Source organism: Aythya ferina (genome assembly GCF_964211825.1).
Source record: "Aythya ferina genome assembly, chromosome: 13".
In the NCBI taxonomy this organism is placed as follows: domain Eukaryota; kingdom Metazoa; phylum Chordata; class Aves; order Anseriformes; family Anatidae; genus Aythya; species Aythya ferina.
The window spans coordinates 9,959,655-9,977,090 of record NC_140311.1 but is presented as its reverse complement, the minus strand read 5'-3'; the positions used below and the strand labels follow the sequence as shown (position 1 = coordinate 9,977,090).

At 52.4% G+C, this 17,436-nt stretch overlaps 2 protein-coding genes and 1 pseudogene across 10 annotated transcripts; all 3 read right to left on the bottom strand.

The window, feature by feature from the left end:
• Window positions 1–343: 343 nt before the first annotated feature.
• TMEM35A (transmembrane protein 35A) lies at window positions 344–3,234 on the bottom strand. Its single transcript, XM_084534563.1, has 2 exons — window positions 2,955–3,234; window positions 344–877 (listed from the first exon to the last, which is right to left on the bottom strand). Exons 1-2 carry the CDS (start codon window positions 3,072–3,074, stop codon window positions 491–493), a joined length of 507 nt encoding a protein of 168 aa, XP_084390689.1. The 5' UTR covers window positions 3,075–3,234; the 3' UTR covers window positions 344–490.
• A 1,108-nt stretch (window positions 3,235–4,342) lies between these two features.
• On the bottom strand, window positions 4,343–11,289 carry TRMT2B (tRNA methyltransferase 2 homolog B). 8 transcript variants are annotated; one of them, XR_014697564.1, is made up of 12 exons: window positions 11,086–11,289; window positions 10,242–10,296; window positions 9,592–9,711; window positions 9,086–9,185; window positions 8,453–8,523; window positions 7,838–7,984; window positions 7,499–7,593; window positions 6,740–6,954; window positions 6,509–6,610; window positions 6,065–6,335; window positions 5,440–5,776; window positions 4,343–4,666 (listed from the first exon to the last, which is right to left on the bottom strand). XR_014697564.1 is itself a non-coding variant. In XM_084534556.1 (12 exons), exons 1-12 carry the CDS (start codon window positions 11,271–11,273, stop codon window positions 4,432–4,434), a joined length of 1,548 nt encoding a protein of 515 aa, XP_084390682.1. In that variant the 5' UTR covers window positions 11,274–11,289; the 3' UTR covers window positions 4,343–4,431. The 8 variants fall into 8 exon arrangements, 7 of the variants coding, with proteins under 7 accessions (XP_084390682.1, XP_084390684.1, XP_084390686.1 ...); XM_084534556.1 differs by having other exon boundaries at window positions 5,440–5,539; window positions 6,216–6,335; XM_084534558.1 differs by having other exon boundaries at window positions 4,343–4,607; window positions 5,440–5,539; window positions 6,216–6,335.
• A 1,090-nt stretch (window positions 11,290–12,379) lies between these two features.
• Window positions 12,380–15,930, bottom strand: LOC311444208 (putative G-protein coupled receptor 34 pseudogene; annotated as a pseudogene). Its single transcript, XR_014698940.1, has 2 exons — window positions 15,743–15,930; window positions 12,380–14,673 (listed from the first exon to the last, which is right to left on the bottom strand). The product of XR_014698940.1 is annotated as a putative G-protein coupled receptor 34 pseudogene (transcript).
• Between the last annotated feature and the right edge of the window lie 1,506 nt (window positions 15,931–17,436).

Here is a 17,436-nt window from a genome sequence, read left to right as displayed (position 1 = left end):
GTGGGCTGCACAAGGTCACTCTGGTGATGTTCTTTTCTACCCAGCAGCTGTCGCAGAGGCTGCAACGCAGCAGAAATGCATCCAGCTGGGGTTAAACTGCCTTTCAGATGTGGGTCTCATGCTCAGGGACTAATCCCCCTGCTGCAAGAGTGCCGAGCTAACATGACAAACTGCCCAAGTCTTTGCCCACACTCTGGTTTTGCAGCTCCTACTGAGGAGACCAATGCTAATTCCAGCCAGGTGCTATCTGCCTCCAAACTGTCCTGTTTAAAGCTAGCTCATGTTTTCCTATGTTACAGGGAAGCAGCAAAAGCAAGACTACAGTGTAGACGTACCACATGTCTCTCAGACCCCACATGAAACTTTATTTAGACAGCCAAAAAAATATAAATAGTTAAATAAAAACAAAACGACAAAATAAAACACCAAATTTTCTGGGTGCTTTTGGAGAGAGCTGCCTCGAGGGTCCGTATTCCTCAAACGCACCTAACTAGGATACCTTCACTTTGCCTTTCTCAGGAGCCGCCTCATGGATGAGTGGCTGCTCATCCCCATTTACCGACAGGATCCTCTTTTCTGGGGGCTGCTCCTCAGGCTGGCGGGCGATCAGCAGGCGACAGGTAAGCAGGATCCCAAAGACCAGGGCGTGGGCGTAACGCTTGAGTGGATCCCCCACTAGCTGGTGGAAGAAGAGCACGGCCAGCACGAGGAGGAGCAGCAGAAAGTTGGCCACGTCTTTGGGGCGACCAGGCACCAGTGTCATGACAATGCCACACGCCACTTCCAGGGCACCGATGCTCTTGCGGAGAAGGATGGAGCTGACTCCCATCTTCTTCAGCATGGGAAGGGCCCGCACGTAGCTTTTGTAGGCTCGTTTCTGAAATCAAGCAGTAATAGCATAGAATATGACAATGTAAGAAGGCAAACGTTACTGTCACTGAAACCAATAAACGTGCGATATGTTATGAAGATTGCTTCAATCCTCATAGACCCCTCTGGCATGACACCCAATCTGTACTCCTAAAGCTGCTCTTGGAGGGATATTAACACACCATCAACCTGCAATTCCCCCTTTACAAGCTATTATCTCCCAGCTGGAAGACAATTCTACAATCTAGCACCCATCTTTTGAGCTAGGACTAAGCCAAGCGTACCTTTTCCTCTCTAAAATTAACAATGCAGAACCACATTGTTATAATAATAATAATAATAATAAATAATTTAAACAAGTTCCTCTCTAAGAGTAGCATGCCCTTTATAATTAAATAACATACCTAGTCCTTGCAAAGCCAAAGCACGGAAGGTAGAAACTGAAGTCTCTTTCCATCTCAAAACAATTTAGAATACTCCGGGGTTGATGTGCAGTACAATCATAGCAAGGGACAATATATCAAAGCTGAGATTTAGCAACCCTACTCCTGTCCTCATATACCTTGATGATCCTTTCTTTCCTCAGAAAAAGCAAGTAGACGTCTGACATCCTTGCTCTCTGGTTTATGCTGGATTTAGAAGCAGTGTAAGTTACAAGGCAGCCTCCTTACACAGCTGCCTCCTTGTTTCAGGGAAGAAAACCCTGTCCTTACATCAAGTTCTTGCATTTGAGCATTAGGTATAGGTAGGTTCGGGGTTTTTGGTGGTGGTTTCTTTCCTTTTTCAGTCAAGTGTTGCCTTTTTTCTTTTATATTATAATAAAGCTCCTAGTTATTGGAACATCTGAAATTATTTCCATCTACACATGAGCATATTATCTCTGCAGGTATTCTTGCCCTTGTGTTCCCTAAGCAAGGAGAGGGAAATGGAAACCAAATCTCACACGCAGAGTCGTTCTGCTCTCACAGGCACTAATCAGACTGCAGATTGACTTCCCGTGTAATTCTGGAAACTTGTGTTATGGGCACTCGGAACTTTCCCACTTCCCTGTAAATTTTTCTCCTTCTTCTAAGAAAAGCTGATGACACCTCACAGGTAGTCAAAGAGTCATTTTTGCTACTGAAAATCCCATGACATGTTTATACCAAGTATGTGCATTCTAAGGATGCACTTTAAACCTCCAGTGAATAAAAGCTCTCCTCAAAGCAGTGGTTTTTAACCAAATGTGTAGGACACAGCTTTATAATGAAACGTAACTAGTAGTGTGCCCTAGAGCACTCTGGTATTCCAAGTGTTTTAATACATAAAGTAGCATGCATGCTTTTTTTGCTGAATGAAAAAAATCCCTGCAAGTTTGGCGTTGTGGGTAGATAACAGAGGTGCTCTGTTTGCTTGGGGCGAGATAAGATAACACTTAGCGATTGGCGAGATCAAGCTTTCTCTCACTGTCTCCATTATGCTACAGCCTACCCTGGTGTGCAGCACAGTGAAAACATAACCTAACGAGCCGTGGCTGCGGTACAACATCAGGTATTGGGAATGATGTTGCTGTGCCTCTGCTTTTTTTCCATAAAAGATGGAAATTGCCCCTACCTCTTGGCCTGATTCTTGGCAAAGCAGACAGGGAGCACGGAGACGCAAAGCGCTACACAGAGGATTCTGCAATGCTCCTCAAGCCTCGGCGCTTTTTTCCTTTAGCTGACGTAGCTCGGGAGCTCTGTTTTCTGGACGTTTTGTCCCCTCACCTCTCACACCCGGACCATTTTGCGGTTCTCCTGCCAGCCCCCTGTGGTCACCCAGATGCCATTTGCCAGCAAGGCACAGCAGGCGGGCAGGTGCAGCGGCGGGAGAGGGCAGAATGTGCTGGAAACTTCCATCCCCATCCCTGACGGGCCCGAGAACCCTCACCACAAATACCCAACGCGAATGGAGGGGGCAGGAGAATCACCAAGAGGGGGACAAGACGCGGCATCGCTGAGGGAGCGAGGGGGTGCCGGGCACCTCCATGAGGGCTCCATCCCCCTCCGCGCCCCTCACGGCCCCGACCCCCGCGGCTGGAGGCTTCTCCCCTCCTCCGGCCTCACCATCTCGTTGTAGGCGTCCCTGCTGAGGCGCGGGGTGAGCTTGATGGTCCCCATGAAGACGAAGAAGAGCCCCAGGGCCACCGAGAGGGCGACGATGGTGATGGTGCGCGGCGACGCCATCGAGCCGCCCCCTCAGCGAGGCCTCCTGGCTCCGGCTGCCGGCCCAGGAGGGAGGCAGCGGGTGACCATGGAGGGCGAGGAGGAGGAGGAGGAGGAGGAGGGGGATGAAGGCTGCGGAGGCAGCGCCGCTGACAGCCGGGAGGACGCGGCCTCCTCCGCCCAGCGCCGCCGGGTCCTAGCGCCCGCCCGGCCTCAGCCCCTGCTGCAGAGCCCTCGCCTCTTCCCCCCTCCTCTGTCCTCTGTTTCGGGTAAAAACGGGGCTGGAATCACACAAATCCGTCCAGCTGTGAGCCGACAAAACCATGCTGGAAAAGTGCACCCCCCCGTCACTCAGGCAATCGGCGCGCAAAGCCTCAGGCAGTAGAAGGGGAAGGGTGAGGCTCCCTGTGCCCCCCAGGGATCTCCCCCTCACCTCTGCACCCCGGCTGTGGCAAGAAGCCCCCCACACCCCAGCCCCATGTATTTTAAGCCCCCAGGGCCTAAAAACTGACTGGTGGTGGCTGGCGTAGTTCCAGGCTTACGGCTTCTTAGCACCCGCATTAAGCGGCTGTGAAAAATGCCTGGGGCTGGAGCACTTCAGGACAGGCAGCTCTTCCTCTTTCCTCAGGAGTTTGGCCCCTTTATTCACCTTTATTCAGTGGAACTTCAACAGAACACAAAATTTAAAAAAAAAAAAAAAAAAAAGGCCCTAAAGCAAGGTGGAGTTCTGGAGTTCACAAAATGAGGAACTCTGCTGACCAAGACCTACCTCCAGCTTGCAGCAGCTTCATTTTTTGCAGACCTGGAGAGAATTTCATGCAGCACTGAGGTTTATAGCTTGCCAGCCAATGAGAATAGCATGACATAAAAAAATATACCTTATTTATTTATTTAGCTATCACAGAGCAACCTGATGAGAAAACTTCTTATTGCTGACTTTTTTACAGGGCCATTTATATTTCAGTATCAGCAAGCATTAGCAGGGACAAGGAAAGTGGCTATGGAAGAAGAGACACTGAAATCTGTTCTTTTTTTTTTTCCCATTTAATTTTATAGAAATCTATCTAACTTATCTATGTGACTGACAGGGATTCAGTATTACTACTGAAGTTCATACAGGAAATATCCCCCCATCCTCACCACAGTCAACATTCTCCCAGCAAAGCGTGAAGATTTAATCAGCATCCCAGAACAGTTTAAAGGGGAGGGAAGGCTGATGAAATGCTACAGACAACCTTTTCACCCCAGATATCTGAGTGCTTCCATACAGAACAGAAAAGTTAGGCAACTCAAGAGCAAGAAGAAAATAATTTATTTCTTGAAAGTTGTATAAAAATAAATTAAAAACATAAGTACATCCACTCCAGCCTTAAGGACATTAGGAGGTTGCTTTCCAAGCTCTCTGAGCTTGCATACCTGCCTCCTTGTCAGCGGGAGAACAGCAGCACCAGCTCACAATGAACAGTATGAGGAAACAGGTCAAAAGGTATGGCCAACACAGGGGCAAACAGCTCTCCGACCAGCTTCTTCCCTGGGTCAGGGGGACAGCACAGCCTGTGGAAAGCAGTTGTGTTTGAAGGGCATCCTGTAGACCAGCAGCAGAAGCCTTCCCACTGTCATCATCAGCACAATAGCACAGAGGATGCATTAAGGAGGTATCTTTTGTTTGGCTAACATCCATCTGCAGATGACACTGACTGAGATCTAGAACCACCTATACAGAATCAGAAACCAGCCCTGGAAACACTGTGGGCAAGCTGAAGGCTCGGTGGGCAGGCTTAAGGCTTTGATTCTCACAAGCCATCCAGGCTAAAAAGACACTTAATACCATTAGGAAATAATCCTCAATTTTGCATCTGCCCTCATTGGTTACCTGTTACCATCTCCAAGTGGGCCTGCCCAGATAAGCTCTTAACTAGGTGGTTAACACCTAGTTAAGCAGGTGACTGCTAATCCCAATACCAGACTTTGCTTGCTGGCTAGGGGCCCACCTTCCAGCAGTGAACCCAGGGGACTCGGTATCCCACACCCTGACACTGTTTTGTTGGGGAGGGGTTGTGCACAATGCAGATGTGTTGTAACAGCATTATTTTCTACCCCTTAACGATGCACAGAAGCATCCTGCTGGCTCATAAAGCCCAAGGAATACCCGCTGTCTCAAACCAATGGGTGCAGCTGGCAGGTATACCCAAGACAGAACACAAGCATGAACCGCCTCTGATCATGCACTGATTAGACCTGGATCCCACCTGCAGAAGTAACCCAGTAAAATTCAGTCACAACAAAAACTTTCCTGAGCTAAGGCCAGTTATTTGTCCTTGTCCTCAGGGCACGCAATAGTGTCTGTCACCAATGTCAGTGGAAAGGAAGAGAGGAAGGTGCTCACTCAAGAAAATTCCTCATGGCTTCGCCCTCTGGCTTGCAGGAGATGTAGAGCAGCCTTCGGATGGCCTTGCAGTTTCGGATGGCTCGCACAACCCTGTAATCTGCAACAGCAGACATCACGTTTTCCCAACAATCTACACCTCAGCGAATTCTCTTGCTGAGCAAGCATCACAGAATTGTACTGAACTGCAGGGAAAAAGAGAATCTATGCATTTTGCCATGTCCTGTCTCAGACACAAGGTCTTAGCAGGCTGGGGATGTGAACCACACTGCTAATGCCTCAGCTGATTCTGGCAGGGTAGAACAGTGGGAAAAGTTCTCTCTCATCCTTAATTCTGCTGAGAAACAGAGGAACAATTGTCACTCAGTCAGGCAGAGGCATGAAAAACCTTCCACACACGTGAGACAGCATCTGGTCACTATGTCCAGTTTGGGGCTTCCCAGTACACACTGGTGCAAGCCCTGCAGAGGCCACTGATGTGGGCAGAGGGCTGGAGCACAGCACATACAACGAGCAGGACAGCTGGCCTTTCTGCCTTATGCAAGGCCAGACTCTCCCCAAGCGCACAGGGAGCCTGGTGCGGTGCAGCACTGAGGCCAAGTTTGCTGACTGTGGGATTTCTTACCCCTTCTGAGACCGCTGGTTCTGCCTGCTGTCAGCAACAACGTGAGCAACTAGAGACAAACCAAGCAGAGGGCTTGGAGCCAGCATAACAGTTCCCACAAAACTTGTTCAAAATTCTCTTTTCAAGATTAAAATAAACGGCGTATTCTTACGAATCCCAGCTCGGGATGGGTTCACCACAGCAACAAGGGGTCGGGTGTCTTCCCAAGAGGACAGCAGTTGTGGTAACACAGCCTCTGCCTTTCCACTGTGAAACTCACAGTTGGAAATTCCTGTGAAGCAAAAAGCAAACACGTGAACTAAAAACAGTCTCAGACATTAGTTTTAACAAGATGTACTACTCTTTGCTGAGTGGACAGGGTCGTTCGGAACCCTCCCATTGCTTTTGCTTCAGGTTTTTCAGCAGTTAGTTTGAAACCTTCTGCAACAGTGAGTTTGAACTCACCGTTAAACGCAGCATTCCACCTGGCATCCTCTATTGCCTTCTCCACTATCTCGATACCAATAACCTTGGACACGTGGCGAGCCAGAGAGAGACCAATTGTGCCTGAAAATCCAGGATACAAAACCAATCTGTATTTCCATGCATAAAGCCAAGCATTTATATAGCAGGGATAGTTTTCAGCATGCAAAATGCCAGTCCTGTCAGAGCCTGGTTTGCATGGCCACTGCTCACCTGTCCCACAGCAAACATCAAGGAGGACGGTGTCTCCATCAGCCTGGCTCAGCTCCCCGACCACCCGGTACAGAGCTTCTGCTCCACTCGTGTTCACTTGGAAAAAGGCATCTGGAGAGATGCGAAATTTCAGGCCGAGCAAATCTTCAAAGATGTGTGGCTCTCCATAAAGGAGCTGGAAGGGTGACTGCTCATGGGAACAGCGCGTCATGGTGCTAGAAGAACATACATGTATAAAACAAAGACCTTGTTAGGAGGCAGTGTTTGCAAAGAGGTAGCTGACTGCCATTGCCATTCCTGGTGTGTTTGTTTGCTTTTATTTCAAATGAGCACGGTAAGCCCATGGAAAGAATTTTGATTCTTTGTAATGAATATTTAACTTGCACAACCTAAAATAATAGGATTAAAATGACTTCATATAAGGCAGTAGCCCTAGAATATATTCCTGCTTTTGCTGCTAACATGATTTACTGTTTTGCGAAAGTCACTTTAGTTTTTTCCTATAGTTTCCCAGGCTCTAAATTCCCATGAGGTAGAACCATACTGTATTAAAGTATTTCAGAAGCTTCACGATAAACACAAGGTGTGACTACCTTAAAATCATGTCTGGAAGAGACATACAAACATCTGCCACTCTCTTGAAGCAACTCGAGTTTCATCAGAGAGGGGTGAGAAAAAGGGAAAAGCTTTGTTTTCAGTTTTCCCCATGGCCTTTCCTCCACATCACAGTGCAATTTTTACAAGTGTCAGCACATATACCTCTCTTGGAAGTAAAGTGAAGTCAAGGCACATCCTGCTCCAGGTCCAGAAGCGAAGAACTCCTTGAGCAATGCTTTCTGAGTAGCCAGAGCCTCCTGTTAAGAGAGAGAAAGGAAAAGTGGAGTGTTTGGGTAATCTGATCAAGCACTTTTCCCTAGGCAGTACCCCCAGCAAGCCCCAAAAGTGTACCAGTAGGTGAAGTGAGACAGCGTTTGCTGGCCTCAGGCTTTGAAATCTTCTGTGTAAAAGGCTGCACTCTGCTGACATCTCTAGTCATGCAATTAACAGGACCAGACCCCCAAGGTGCTTGTTCTAGGGGCCTGTTCTCCTCACACTCACCTGGCCCAGCTCCTGGGGGTGGAAGGTGACGATAGCCATGGTGTGGCCGTGGCTGGTGGTGCGTACCACGAGCTCTCGCCAGTGTCCACCTTCGTGGAAGAGAATGCAGGAGTCCAGGGGGGAGCGACGGATGAACTCCTCATAGCACTGTGAGGAGGGGAGAGGGAGCCCATGGTACAGTAAGGAAAACTGCCTTCATCTTAGCATGATGCTGTGCACACCGAACAGACGACATTTCCCCCAGCATCAACTATTTTTCATACTTCATTTAAATATCAAGTAAGAGCTCCTTCCAAGTTCTGGAAAAATAAGGTATTTTGATCATTTAACATTGTGGTTTTTGTGTGTTTTACTAGATTTGCAGGAATTAATTAGCACTTAACTATTAACTTCACCCTTGGGGACAGTTTTGAGGTTCCAACATTAAGTCTTAAAAAATACCAGTCCATCAGCCAGAGTCAGGCCTGAAAATCTTCAGAACATCAAAACGGCCTTAAAAACCCAGCATAACTATAAATATGATGTTCTCCCAAGTAAGAGTTATGGCACTCTTTCTATTTCCCAGTCAAGAGACAGACAGGACTTTTTTTTTTTTTTTTTCTTTTTTTTTTTTACCTGGGCTACTTGCTTGTGTTTTGAGGGTACATTCTTCACATGGTCAGCTCTCACACAGACAATATTTCTTGCTGGAGAGACAGGTATTTAATTGTTTCATTTCAGGGTACAGTAAAAGAGCGTAGCATCTGACGTGATAAGCTATAGAAAAGTCATTCCTCTGACTTGTCCCATCATGCAAAAAAAATAGAAAGAAAAAAAGAAAAAAGGTATTTAAGTGCCCCACTAGCCCCTGTGATATTCAAGTAACCACATTCTGTGGGACCCGTCAGAATGCTTTGCTGCCTGTAGAAGTGCACAAACATCCACTCTCTCCCTGGTCAGCACGGGCTTCTGGAGCTGGCTGAAACTGCAGGAACAGCAAATTAAAAAGCAGATAAATCTCCAAGGGGCTGCTACCAGAGCTGTTTTGTTTACTGCTGTATTTAGTAAATTACAAACCGGCATTTATTAAGAAGCTAATGAACTGAGGCTTTAAAATTGCTGCTCCAGATTTAATGGTGTTTCTGCTGGCATCCCATGGGATTCATGCACTTTGCTGCACAGCTCAGGTGGGAGCTGTTTCAGCAGAGCACTGCCCAGGACCCAGCACACCGCAGCGGGTCTCCAGCCAGTTCCTTGTCCTGCACTGACCTCTGCCAGTTCCCACGTACAATCCCACAGTTTTGGGGTTTCCATCTGGTCCTCGGTTCACAGAGAAAGTAGATTTGTTTCGGTAGCCGTTAATGACAGGCTAAGGGAGAAAAGAAAAAATAAAGCCTTGTATTACAGGAAAAAAGGTAATGGAGGAAAGCCAAAACCCAGTCTGGATGCTCTGCTGGTAACACAGGAAGATAAACACAAGCGCGGAAAGCGCATTAACCCAGTGTGTGCATGAGACCCCAAAACTTTACATTGGGAAGAAGAAAGTGTTCTCTAACAACGAAAGGTTTATCAGGGAGGACTAGGACATGAAAGAGTTCCTAACCACTTGGTTTATTTCACTCTCTGGCAGTCAGAAAAGCAGAAAGTAACAAGGGCCACAGAGCCTGCCCTGGGGACATTCTCTAGAACCAACTAATCCCCACCAAGAGCCTTTGGGAGCCAAGTGAGGGACTGCTGGGGGTTCAGGGCTGACGGGATTCCCACAAGATACTCACTGAAGGGACTATAGGACGGAGAGGACAGCAGAGTTCACCAGGTTTCTGCACATCTACACCCAGCTCCTGCAGACGCGATGCCAGTGTCTGTAAAACCTTCCTCTGGCTTTCGTACTTGACCTGCAGAGGAGTTCTAAGCCAGGAACACTCTCACAGGACCACACAGCAGTGGGCAGCAGTTCATCACCCAGCCAACGCGAGGCAGGAGTGAATACTGTAATGAGACACAGCCCTAGAGGAACTCTGCCTGTCTCATCATGCTGTACACTGCAGTTGCTTGGAGCAATGGAAAGAAAGAGGAAGAGCTGCGTCCGTGGTCACCAAGCACAGGTCTGAAGCTCTTGGTCCAAAGGAACCATCAGAGGCCCTGAAGGCCCTGTTACCCAGCTGTCCTGCACTGGACAGGATCACTGTGTGAGGACAACCCCCCTGTGCTGCTTGTTACCACGTACACCACCCACAGAGAACCACGGAGCACCTTTTGTCCTTCAGAATAACTCCGGAAGGAAAGCAGTGGTAAATAGCAGTGGTAAACAGGGTCAGAACAGGCTGCAGCAGTAAGGGATGGATCCTGGGGGTATTTGCTCACGGGGGTGGTACAGACAGCTGGGGCAACACAACAGAGAGAAGTCCACATGAACACATCCTACCTGCAGCTGCTCCCGGTAGGGAAGTCTCCACAGTGGAGTCACTGTGTCTGCTAACCTGGAAAGCACAACACAGCGCTAGTGCCTGGAGCTATCCACCTCCTGAAACAACCAGGCTCATGTCTGCGTGCTACGAGACGTTCCTTACGGCACAGTGTGCCTGCTGGACATGGGCAGGAGCGTTCTGGTACAGGCTCTGCACCAGAACTGGCTGTGACCACTCAAACTCCCTGAGCAGGGCACTCGTTGCTGGAAGGACCCAGGAACCACAACCGCAGGACACTGAGCCTGGGGCAGGAGGCTGGGCAGCACTGCCTGGGTGCCCTGAGTAACCCTGGTGCCTTTCTGAGTCCCTTTCAGAGGACGAGGCCAGGATCAGCTCCGTCTCCCTGGAGGTTTCCCCTAGAAGGGCAAGATGCTTTTCTCATCACTTGATGCCTCCATCCCGCATCATCTGCTCATGTTTCCAGCCACTGTTACATCTAACGCTGTGCCAGATTAAATTCACCACGGTAAAATGTGGTTTATGTGAGTACAAAGGGAATTACAGCCCCTCCAGTGGCAGCTCAGGGACAAGCCTTGGAACTCGTCACTGCTTGTACCTAAAGCAAGGCAGGCACGACCAAAACATGCCAAATCTGCTTTTTAAAGGAAATCAGAGAATACAGGGTGAGGTGGATATAACCCAAACTATTGTAAGCACCCGACAACTTCTTGCTCACTGAGCTCAGAAAAACTCACCCTACAGCTAGGCAAGCTGCTTTTATTCCTTACTGGGATATTTTTGAGTGGGATTTCTCCCCCCCAGCTACTTCTCATGACTGTGCACCAAAGGGAGCAGCCCTACCTCTCTCCCCAGGAGGAGCCCGGCAGGCTGCAGCCCTCTCCAGCATTTCCCTTTCTCCATTTTACCGTTGTGCTCCCCGTCAGCAGGCTGCTGGGGAGCACGGGCTGCGTGCCCAGCCCAAGGCGCCGACACACGGGGCTCAGCACACAGCACAGCGCCATGACGGGCAGCGGGACCCCCCCCGACATGGCGGCCGCCCCCTCCCTCCCGCCATGCCCCGCGGCAGCGCCATGGAGCGGGCGGAGGGGGCGTGGTCACGGTGGGTGTGGTCGCGGAGGGGGCGTGGCCGGGTCGTGGGGCCGCGGGTTCGATCCCCGCTGCCGGTGCCGAAGGGTCGTGGGTTCGATCCCCGCTCCCCGCTGTTGGTGCCGCAGGGGGGCTGTGCACCCCCGTAACTGCCCCGAGCTCTGTTTCAAGCCCCAAATTCAAAGAGCAGCCCCGTGAGGGATGCACACACCGTGTCAGGGCTGCGACGGTGCCCTCCGTCCGCATCCCCGCAGGGGCAGAGCAGCGTGCCCGGCTGCTGCCCCCCGAAAGGGCAGGGGGTGAGCAGCAGCCGCCCGCCTCGAGCCCACCCGCCTGCCTCCAGCGCGGGGGGAACAGGATACAGCAGCAGGCCCCTGCTTCTCAGAAGCGAGCGCAGCCACCACCAGCCCTGCGGCTTTCTGTAGTGCAGGCTGGAGGCTTCCGCCTGCTCCGCTGTCAGCCCGCACGCTTCCTCCTGCCTCCTGGACCCCAGGGCCCCCATCTCCCTCCTGCACCCTCACCCAGCTCGTTCCCCCCCGAGGGAAACCTGTGCTGAGCCCACCCGGCCCTCTGCCCCCACCACGGGATGCTGGCGTTGTGCTCAGCGAGGGTGTCTGCTCTCTGTGCTGCTGCTCCCGCGGGGAGGCGTCGAGGGATGGGGCTTCATCGGGGGAAACTGCCTGCAGGAAACTGGGGGGGGCCTTCCTGCAGGCTGTGTGGCACACACTTATGCTGGCCTTTCGATGCTGAGGCTTCTGAACCACGCAGCATTTCTGCTTTGACTCTTGTCAGTGCTGATCGGAAAAGGAAAACAGTTTTGTGACATTTATGTGCAGCTTTCCACAGGAAGAGCTTGGCTTTCTGTATTTCCCCCCACCTCTGCTAAAGAAAAAAATATCCTTTCCTCCTGCTCGTAGTGTGCTCAGTAGCAGCGACAAAAGAGGACAGCGAGGGGTGTCCTCTGGTTCTTAGGGTGCTCCTTCAACAAAGCAAGAAAGCTACCGTGAGGTTTGGGGTTGCTCACACCTTGACCAGAAAGACCAGAGTATTCAGTCTTTAAGAAAACATTTTATTCTCCCAAGTATTATTCAAGTATTTGAGTTCCACAGTTAATTAAAGAAATTCACAGTCTGAATGAAAATCCTCCTGGCTCTTTACGGCCTGGGCTTTTCTACCTGAGTGAGTGAAGCAGGCTGCTGCTCCAAGCCCTCAGTCTCCTAAGAATAAGTGAACAAACAAGGTGAGAGCACATAAAAGGGAAAAAATACAGAGAAGTATCTCTTCTGAAGGAAGGGAATGGATGCTGAAGACTAATCAAAGCAGGAAACCTTGCATATCCCTTGCAGGTTCTTTTTTCAGAGCCAATGCAAAATAGCAATGCTTGAGCTGAGGACCTCAGAGCCAGCAGCTCACGTTTGGTGCTCATGGGTCTCAGACGAGGCACAGGCACTTCTGTGCTGCATCCCCTCTGCCTGTTGGACCCCTTCCTGTAGCAATGACCCTGGCATGGTCCAAGTGCCAAGCAGGTGCTGTGCAATGGCCAGGTGAGGCTGCCAGCCCTCTGTGAACGTGCTGGCGAAATGGGCAAAGGAACAGAGCTAAGAAAGCCTGGAGCTGCCTGTCTGAATCTCTAGAGAGGTGAGGCCGAGCCAGAGTTACACAGACTGTGGTAAGAAGAGAGTAACGGTTATCGTTGCCATGGTTTGGGGTTACAGGGTCTGCACATTTCCTGGCATGCCTGTCATACAAGCTGCACACCGCTGGGCTCCGTCGCGGAGCAAAACATTCACCCGCTGCACAAATAATGCTCTGGTGAGTGTCTCCCTCACCTTTTCCTAATGCTTTTGCACTGCATCGTCTCCCCTCCCCTTCCCTTTTCTGCTCTCTCTGGTGTGGAGGTGATGTGTATTAACAAGACTTGCAGCAGGTTCCTGTTCCCCTCCCTCCGCTCCCTCCACTGAAGGAGCCTGTCTCTGCCCAGGGCTCTGCCCCTGCCCTTCCCTAGGCTGGCTGGAGATCCTTGGCCAACGCTGGCTCTCCTTTGGCTCTTCCAGCTTCATTCTTCCTAGGAAACGTCCTTCAGCTATGCCAGCAGAGCTGGGGCAGGAAAAAAGTAAGGTCCCAGTTATCCTTTCCTCTTTGCTTCCCCCCCCCATGATGCTCTAACTCTGCTGGTGTGAGGGGAAGAGACATGAAGCGGTTCCAGTTTCTTTCTCCATCTTCCCAGCAAACCTTGTCCCATAAGCACCATCAGCCAGAGCAAATCTGTGATGAGAAAATCCCATGCCCAGGACCTCGGCCCTGCAGTAAAGCCTATATTTCTGTCACGGACCGGCTGTGGTTCAGCTTGCCCTGGTTCCTCATGAGAGCTCTCTTCAACCTGCCCTGGAAGGTGCAGAGCACAGCCCTCCGGAAACTGCTGGACAAGAAAAAGAAGACAACTGGGTCAAGGCAGCTGTTGAGGGCTGAGATGCAGAGCACGAGCTCGTTAGCGAGGTGGAGGCCCTGCTTCCAGGGCAGGCTAGAAATGACCTCGACTTGCGCGAGGATGTAAGGGACGCGGACGATGTGGTAGGGGGTGAAGCATACGATGAAGATGATCAGGACTACAAAGGTTTTGGTGATGGCTCTCATGCTGGTCTTCTTGTTCAGCTGCTGAGCCTTCACCGAGGAGACTCTGTGGAGCTTGGCAAATATCTTGCCATAGAAGTAGAGGAAGAGCAGCAGCAGGATAAAGAAAATCACTACTGCGGTCATGTTAAAGGCTGCTGCAGTGGTGCTTTTGTTCCTGAAGTGGAAGCACTTATAGTCACAGGGCCCTTCTTCTCTGGTCTCAAAAAAGAAAGGCATCATGAAGGCTAAGTGCACCAACCAAACCAACCCAGAGGCCACAGTGCTGCAGGCCACAGTGTGGATCTTGAATTTCTGGAGGGGCCGGATGATCTTCAGGTAGCGGTCCAGGCTGATCAGGCTGAGGAAGGTGATGCTGACGTACATGTTGAGGTAGAAGAAGGCCCCGACCACGTTGCAGAAGATCCAGGGCTCGCTCTTGTTCTGAAAGGCGATGCGGAAGGGCAGGCAGAGGGAGAGCAAGAGGTCGGAGAGCGCCAGGTTCCTCATGTACACCGTGATGGAGGTCCTGCGCTGGGCGCCGCACGAGAACACCCAGAGCGCGAGGGTGTTGCTGAGCAGCCCGACGATGAAGATCAGCGAGTACATCACGGGGAGCGTGACGGAGAGGAACTCATCTTGGATCTGGGAGCAGGAGTTGCCCAGCCTGTGCTCGGTGACCTCGCTGGTGGGCAGGACAGTGCTGAGGGAGTCCATCACGAGCGCACGGGCCTGGAATGAAACACGCACGGGAGTTGGAACGGGCATTGGCACGAGCTGGAGGCCTGCAGGCATCGGGATGTGTGGGTATTACAGCTCCCTGCGGTACCTGGGTGCCCCAGGTCACCAAAACCACGACCAGGCTGTCACACAAAGGGAAAATGGGCTGGGGAGCTAGAAGCAGGCTCCTCCACAGGTTTGTCACTGGCTCTGGGCCAGTAGCAGGCACTGCTTTCTCCCCAGCCTGTAGGGAAATATCCACTGGGGATCTTAAACCCTGGTGGAAAAGCAGAGCCAGCCCCTGCCCCAGTAAGTGGCTCCTGTCCTGGCTTCCCACAGGCTGCTGGCCGGGCTTGGCTGCAGCGTGCTGGGCTCCACAGCAACACCTGGCAGTCCTCTGTGGGGAAAAGCACCTCTCTGATTGCCCACGAGCAACAAAGTGGGTACAGCCAACATGAATTCAGGCCACAAGCCAGCACGATGCTCACAGGTATCTTGGCATTGCTAAGGGGCACTAATGGGTCGGTCAGAGCTCCCCACCACCCCTCCGAGGCTGGGAAACCAGCCCCAAACTGCTGCTCTCACACCAGCCACAGGTCAGCAGAGCCCTGCTGAGCTTGTGCTGCCCCGGGACCCAGTGCCGGGCACTTGGACATCCTTTACCAGCACCTGCCTTGCTGGGACTGACCACAGAAGCACCTCATGTGCGCTTGAGCTCGCGCATGTCCCGGTGTCATCCTCACCTTCCCACTTGCCATGACACTGAGGGACAGCCACTACTTTCCTAACACACTTCTCTGCTCCCTCCACACGACCCCAGCAGCAGACAGGTTTGGATGGAGGCAGCAGAGCTCTCTGGGTTTGCTGCCTGCGACTCGCAGCACTTTAAAACCACCACGGCTCGAGCGCCTCGCGTTTGTCGTCCCTGGCTCACCGCACGGCAGCCTCCCCGCTCAGCCCCAGCTCTCCCACACCCCGACGGCTGGCTGCCTCAGTGCCCCACTGCCCCCCGTGCTCGCAGCTGCAGCAGAGCTTCTCCAGTGCCTCACGGTGAGAAGAGAAGCCACCCGCAGCCACTCACCTTGCCTGGCGCTCCTCTGCTCCTACGGCTGCTGTGACGGAGGTTCCTGCTCTCGCCAGGGCTCCTATAAGCCCTTGGCTGGTGACACACCTCCCACCCGTGACAAGCGTCACCCCGCTCTCCCTGCTCCTCCCACGCGGGGTTTTCCCCCCTTGAAGGGGTGAGGGGAGTGTTTTGGGGGGCTCCTGCTGGTGCGGGCTCTTCGGCACACCTTGGTGCACCAGAGACAGACAGAAAGGGGCTTCTGGTGCTGGAGGGGTGAAAATGTCCCACAAAAGGGCTCTGCGCACCTGCACCCACTGCCCTCGGGACCAGCAGGGATGCTGGGTGCCAGCGGAGGTGGGCACAGCACCACATCACCACCCACACAGGCAGGAGCAGGGGAGATGCCCCGAGCCCTCCTCCTAGCCCTGCAGAGTCAGGATCTGTGGGCAGATGCTGAAATAAATGCCTCCAGATTCCGGTTTTCCACCCCGGCGCTGTCTGCGTGAAGTCTCCCACCCCAGCTGGGGTGGTGGGGAGAGCCCATGGGGGCTGAGAGGTGAGGGTCCGGGCAGCTCATCCCCCAGCCCTCACCCTGACACCGCTGCGACACCAGCCACGTGCCCGCAGCAGGTCGTTCCGCAAAAGTTTCCACCCCACTGGATTTAGCTCGGCGAGCAGCGCGAGGTTCACCCACGCAGATGCAAATAGCCATGGTGGGCAGGGGAGGAGGGGGCTGGGGATGGCAGTGGAAAGGAGAAATCCTCCCGTGAGCTTTCAGCAGCCGCCGCAGCGGGGTCCGGCTGGGGCTGAGAGAGCAAAGGGAGCGGTGCATGGCTCCCAGCCCCACAGCAGGCCCCAGCAGCATGTCTTTCTGCAAATATTTCTGTCCCTCACCACCACACCGCTCCGTGTGCCCCTCAGCCCTGTGCCTGCCTGGTGGGACCTGCTCTCAAGGTCTCTTCATCTACCACTCATGTTTCGGGGTGAGCCTCAAAGGGCAATGCACATAGCGGGTCCTGAGGGATGACTCAGTCCTGAGGCTGCAGGCAGCCAAATGTCAGCCGTGCGGGGCTCCCACAGGCCCACCACGAGGGATCCCCTGACGTTCAGACCCCTCAGCAGCAGCCGAAGCCACCATACGGGAGTCACACATACACGTCTTGGGAAGGGACACGTGCGGGAAGCCTGTGGGCAGGCACTGCCAGGGCAAGCCACCCTCCTGCAGCGATGCCATCCCCCAGTCCAGCATCAATTTGCTTCTCAGCACCCCAAATTCTGGGAAACAGGAATGAAATCCAGTGTGATTTACCAGCTCGTGTGTGGGGCTTGGCTCCAAACCCCTCAGCTGTGCTCCTCGGACACTTGGCTGCAGCATCGTCCCTTCCCAACGGGGTGAAAGAAATGTGGTTGCCCCGGGCAGGAGCAGGACATGTGTTAGGAGGGCAGCTGGTTCCAGCCGTGGGAATCCCAGAGCCCGAAGAGTGGAAATCAGAGGCTGCTGAGCCCCAGGTTTCCCCACCTTGGTGCCTTGTGCTGCATCAGTCTCACCTCCAGCCCTTGCTGAGTAATTACGCAAGACGGAGCCAACCCAACCTGCCAGCCAGCGAGTGGAGAAATGACTGTAAACCAGAGAGCCTGGGGACCTGAAAGGGCATTTCGACGGTATCAGCTCGCTGCTGTCAGTCACTGCAAGGCATACCTGCAGGTCA

What these genes read in the sequence shown, in the direction of transcription:
- TMEM35A (XM_084534563.1), bottom strand. Translation starts at nt 3,074, where the DNA reads ATGGCGTCGCCGCGCACCATCACCATCGTCGCCCTCTCGGTGGCCCTG. An exon ending in GGGACGCCTACAACGAGATG is followed by an intron (nt 878 to 2,954) that starts GTGAGGCCGGAG and finishes GCTTGATTTCAG; the next exon opens with AAACGAGCCTACAAAAGCTA.
- TRMT2B (XM_084534556.1), bottom strand. Translation starts at nt 11,273, where the DNA reads ATGTCGGGGGGGGTCCCGCTGCCCGTCATGGCGCTGTGCTGTGTGCTG. An exon ending in TCCGTCCTATAGTCCCTTCA is followed by an intron (nt 9,186 to 9,591) that starts GTGAGTATCTTG and finishes TTTCTCCCTTAG; the next exon opens with CCTGTCATTAACGGCTACCG. An exon ending in CCCATCCCGAGCTGGGATTC is followed by an intron (nt 5,540 to 6,215) that starts GTAAGAATACGC and finishes CTGCTGTTGCAG; the next exon opens with ATTACAGGGTTGTGCGAGCC.